The sequence below is a fragment of the Temnothorax curvispinosus genome, unplaced genomic scaffold (assembly GCF_003070985.1).
Source record: "Temnothorax curvispinosus isolate PA1 unplaced genomic scaffold, ASM307098v1 QBEX01005813.1, whole genome shotgun sequence".
In the NCBI taxonomy this organism is placed as follows: domain Eukaryota; kingdom Metazoa; phylum Arthropoda; class Insecta; order Hymenoptera; family Formicidae; genus Temnothorax; species Temnothorax curvispinosus.
Window position 1 is genome coordinate 2,857 of NW_020215593.1, and position 1,799 is coordinate 4,655.

Consider the following 1,799-nt stretch of genomic DNA (forward strand, 5'->3'; position numbering starts at 1 on the left):
TTTTGTTTTCATTTTCCATTGTTGCCTGCCAAAGATTGTTTTTGTGTGTATGCAAAATTAAATCCATTATTGTATTGTTAAAAATAACGGACCTTGTTTTATTCAACACGACTTCAAAGTACATAAAAAAATCATTCAAAAATTATTTTTACAAAGCGCTTTAATGTACAGGAATTGATCTTCTACATTCCCAAATTTTTGGGAAAGAAGGCGATGTAGTCTTTGATTCCGGTAGAAAAGTGTATTACTTTGCATTGAACATTTTCCGCGTTAACAACTAGTACATCCCCTTCTGTGTCTTGTACTTCAAACAGATGGTCCAATTGTACTCTTCCCTTAAACATCCACGGAGTTATTAACATTTCACGACCGTATAGATAACATGTATTGTTGACAAGTACAAAGCTGTGAATTTTAATTATTTTCTTTGATTTTATTTGTACTACAGTATCATCTGTTTTTTGTGGACGAATGTATGAGGTACTGCGCAACACGATTTCCTTGTAAATACATCGATTAAATACTTTAACCGGTATCTGTACTCCATCTAGGTGATTCATCATCACTGTTTGAATCTTTTTGTCGTGTCGGCCTGTACCGATCAGTGTCACACCATTATCACTTTTCACGCAGTTTACCAGACGATTTGGTTTAAATAAATTATGACAGTAATTACGACAAGCAGGCACCGTTGAAGCATCGTTGATATTTGATTTAATAAATTGTTTTTTTAATACTAAATTTGCAATTTGATGGCTTACACCGTGAGGCGCATTGATGTGGCGTTTGAAATAAAAAATTCCATTTTCAAAAGGAAATGTTGAACTTGCCCATAGCGGCCCACTTTGTCTAACCGATTCACATAGGTGCAGCATTGAATGCAGATTGAATGTCATTACTTCCTCCCCATATAAAATTTCACACTCTCCCACAAATTGAAGCAGATCACATTCGCATTTTCGAAGCTCTGCTTCGCTGATCTCGCTTTTCAGCAGGGTGTTAACGCTTCGAACAAATAAAATATAAGATTCAAAACATTCATCGTTGAGTATCCCTTGTAGGCATGGTACACTGTCAAATAACAGCCAAGATTCCCATTCCGATGCTTTCCACTTTGGTGCATCTTTTATCGGCCTTACCAGTCTCTGAATTTCATGCGGTCGCTTAATTTTTGATCGACGGTTATTTATTTCCTCTCTATCACTTGGCTTTAAATAACAATTCCTTGAGGCTGTAGTCCATATGCTCCATAATTGTTTGGTCACACCTAGTAATACACCGTGCATGTAATCTATGGGGAGACCCCAAACGCAATTAAAATGATTCATCCGCAGCAGTTCCGATCGACCTTTTACACCGTTTATCGTTAAGCGGGCGCGATAAATTCTTTCAACCTTGTCAACGTCTTGTAAGTAACTTTCGTGTGATCTTAATTTTGGATCGATGCGACACATTAGATATCGCATTGCACTACCATCATAAAATCCATACGCATAGCACCAACTACATCCGTAATGTCCGTTGAACTGTACGCGAAACTGTACAACTGGACGAGCTACTGAGTCCATGCATAGTAGAAGACAGTAAAATTTATAGTTAATTTTCTCTCCGATCAATCGATGTGTAAAATTTACTACATTATTCATTAGATCTTTAGCCTGATCGATGAAAATTGATAAATACATCTTCATGAATTCAGGCTTCGGCTCTTTAGAAGTTACAAATAGTCCACCAAGTATGACGTTACGAAATCGAACGCGAGGACTCAATTCATTAATGTGAAGTTGGATTGGCCAGAA

At 37.0% G+C, this 1,799-nt stretch overlaps 2 protein-coding genes across 2 annotated transcripts in view; both read right to left on the reverse strand.

Annotated features, from left to right (window-relative positions):
- The window catches only part of LOC112455088, a 1,663-nt gene extending 1,319 nt beyond the window's left edge, over window positions 1-344 (reverse strand). Inside the window, exon 1 of the mRNA XM_025016791.1 lies at window positions 249-344. Coding sequence (XP_024872559.1) covers window positions 249-344 — 96 coding nt within the window. The remainder of the gene's footprint in view (window positions 1-248) is intronic.
- A 63-nt stretch (window positions 345-407) lies between these two features.
- On the reverse strand, window positions 408-1,773 carry LOC112455089. The gene is made up of 2 exons (XM_025016792.1): window positions 1,140-1,773; window positions 408-1,005 (listed from the first exon to the last, which is right to left on the reverse strand). Exons 1-2 carry the CDS (start codon window positions 1,689-1,691, stop codon window positions 1,000-1,002), a joined length of 558 nt encoding a protein of 185 aa, XP_024872560.1. The 5' UTR covers window positions 1,692-1,773; the 3' UTR covers window positions 408-999.
- Window positions 1,774-1,799: the final 26 nt, after the last annotated feature.

What these genes read in the sequence shown, in the direction of transcription:
- LOC112455089 (XM_025016792.1), bottom strand. Translation starts at nt 1,691, where the DNA reads ATGAAGATGTATTTATCAATTTTCATCGATCAGGCTAAAGATCTAATG.